This window comes from Aegilops tauschii, chromosome 5 (assembly GCF_002575655.3).
Source record: "Aegilops tauschii subsp. strangulata cultivar AL8/78 chromosome 5, Aet v6.0, whole genome shotgun sequence".
In the NCBI taxonomy this organism is placed as follows: domain Eukaryota; kingdom Viridiplantae; phylum Streptophyta; class Magnoliopsida; order Poales; family Poaceae; genus Aegilops; species Aegilops tauschii.
The window spans coordinates 136,750,037-136,752,822 of record NC_053039.3 but is presented as its reverse complement, the minus strand read 5'-3'; the positions used below and the strand labels follow the sequence as shown (position 1 = coordinate 136,752,822).

The 2,786-nt window shown below is 46.8% G+C and overlaps 1 protein-coding gene across 1 annotated transcript; it reads left to right on the top strand.

Moving 5' to 3' along the window:
* Window positions 1-1,291: 1,291 nt before the first annotated feature.
* LOC109746177 (uncharacterized) lies at window positions 1,292-2,786 on the top strand. Its single transcript, XM_020305306.1, has 4 exons — window positions 1,292-1,352; window positions 2,072-2,141; window positions 2,229-2,378; window positions 2,438-2,786. Exons 1-4 carry the CDS (start codon window positions 1,292-1,294, stop codon window positions 2,784-2,786), a joined length of 630 nt encoding a protein of 209 aa, XP_020160895.1.

Sequence of the window (2,786 nt, the reverse complement as noted above, 5' to 3'; positions counted from 1 at the left end):
AAAGAGATGGCACGGAGCTAATAGTGTGTGATTCCTTGTTGATACCGAGTTAATTGATTTGTGGACTTTTTTTTGTTTTGAACAAAATGCAGCAGGTTTCCATTTGTTTAACTGACAAGATAATTATTTTCTACTAATGAAACTTCAAAGCTGTTGGAAAAGGACTAGTCAGCTATATATGCAACTTGAAATACTTCCACTCCCAAAATTTAGGTCATTTTGTTACTTCCCATGTTCTTCAATGTGGTTTGAACATATTTTTAGTTGTAAAAGAGTAAAACTTCACTTGACATCACTAAACTTACATGGGAGTGCATTGAGATCCATGAACCTAAGAACTGCATATTTAGATCCATTAACTTGTATACATAGGACAAGAAAGGTTGAGCCTACTCTATAACTAATTGAGATGGCATGCACCTTAGATCAATCTAAATCAAATTTGACCATATGGTCGCAATTCTAAATTGATGGAGCAAGAATTTTTTTTCTTGGAAGGAAGTTCTTCGTGTCATTGGACAAATTTTAACGAGTTTTCTTCAATCTGGTTTGTGAGTTTGATCCCCAACACAATCAAGAAATTGGTAGAATTTCTACAAGCCTTCTCGAGAATCAAGAAATAAAGGGTGAAGTACGAGTCTCATTCATCCTAGACGAACCATGGAATTAACTCCTCAAATTGTGCCAGTGGCTGCACATTCAATGAAAAAGAGAAAGATCCAGTATATGATTTGGGTTTGGTCAGTGTGAGCGTGGCAGAGGCATAAAAGGAAGGAGAGAAAGCGAGCCTCGTGATGGGCTTAATAACGCAAAGGAATTAACATATAGGGAGGTGAGAGGGGCTAATACGCATTTAACGGATTTCAGCGCAAATTCCAAATATTCTCTTTACAGATGGAGGAACTATGATTTCCTGTACACAATCAAACTATAATGGGGGCATGACTATCTCTCGCACGTGCACTCACTTTTCGGTAGCCCCGTTTTGGAAAGTGGCCAGCAGCTCCCTTAAGGATTGGGTGGGTTAGGGGTGATTAGTGTAGATTTGGGTGGGTCCGAAGCCCTCATGCCTTACCTAGCCTTCGCGTGTACATGCACAAAATCATCCATCTCCTGGGCCCCGACAGCAAATCATGTGGGTTGAGCGCTCCACGCTAGATCGATTTACTTGTTGGAGCGGCCGAGCGCAAAGGAGTATTTTTAGTATAATAGTTCTGTTGCAGAAAACGTACTAATAACTATGGGAAATACTTCCGCTCAACCGGTTGATATGGTGCACGCGTTGACAACCATGGTGACCGTTCAATCAAAATCTCATTCGATGTCCCACAACAACCCTGACCCAAGGCCAGGTTTGCAACACCACCCATTCAAGTGTAGTGGTCGGTCTGTTGAAGAGCGGTTAGGGCTAGGGAGGTGGTTGTGGCTGCATCTGTGTGGCTGCGACGCAAATCCACGACCTGCGATGGCGGATGGATTTGCAGCGACGATGACCGACGCAGATCTCTGTGCCGATGACGAGAAGACACCGGTCCCTGCCAGTGGAGACCTCCCCAACTCTATTTGCTAGCAGCAGTGAAGGGCTTTTTCGGGCCGGCCGGGTCGGGTATCCCATGACCAGGTCAGCTTCACGGGCCTTTTTTACAAGAAATGTCGGAGCATTGTTCGAGAGGATCTGTTGAAGGCCGTCAACCAGCTGCTTTCTCTCAAGGCTGACCGATGGGGTCTGCTTAACTCTGCGAACATTGTCCTAATCCCAAAGAAAGATGGGCCTTGCGATGCCTTGGATTTCCGGCCAATCAGCCTCATGCATAGCATTGCAAAAATCTTGTGCAAGCTGTTGGCAAATCGGCTGGCTCCCGAGCTAGATGCCTTGGTGTCCCACAGTCAGAGTACCTCTATCAAACGGAGATGCATCCAAGACAACTTCTTATATGTCCAGAATGTCATTAGAGAAGCTCACAGCAAGAAGAAGCCCGCTATCTTCCTGAAGCTGGGCTTTGCGAAAGCCTTCGATTCTGTCGGCTGGGGATATTTATTGGATATTCTGAAGGCTTTTGGGTTTGGGCAGCACTGGAGGGACCTCCTCTCCATTATTCTGCGTTCCTCGTCATCCAGAATCCTTCTAAATGGCTCTCCTGGTGCGCCATTCATGCATATGCGGGGCTTCGACAGGGGGATCTGTTATCCCTGATGTTGTTCATTCTTTCCATGGAACCACTCCAAAGGTTGCTGGACATCGCTATGGAACAGGGTGTCCTAACCCCGCTTGCACCGAAGGCTGCCAGGCTCCGCACAAGTAGATATGCCGACGATGTTGCTCTGTTCGTGAACCCCAAGAGAAGTGAGATTGCGGCTGTACGTGCTATTCTGGAGAGGTTTGGGCAGATTCCTGGGCTTAAGATTAATGCTAGCAAGTGTGTCCATATCCCATCAGATGCGAGGCCCTTGACTTCGACAACATCGTCGAAGATTTTGGTGGTTCGGCGGGCTCCCTACCTTGTCGTTATCTCGGGTTGCCACCGGGGTTATGGAAGCCCCGCCGCGTGGACATTCTCCCGATTATTGACAAGATGGCTGGCAGACTAAGGGGTTGGAAGGGAAAGCTGCTTGCGAGGCCCGGGCGCCTGGCTCTGATAAAATCTGTGCTGACCTCTTGTGCTACTTACTTCTTGACCTACTTTGCACCAAACAAATGGGCAACCAAGAGGATGGATAAGATTTGTAGGAACTTCCTTTGGAATGGTGATGAGGAGGCCAGCGGGGGCAAATGCCTTGTTAAGTGA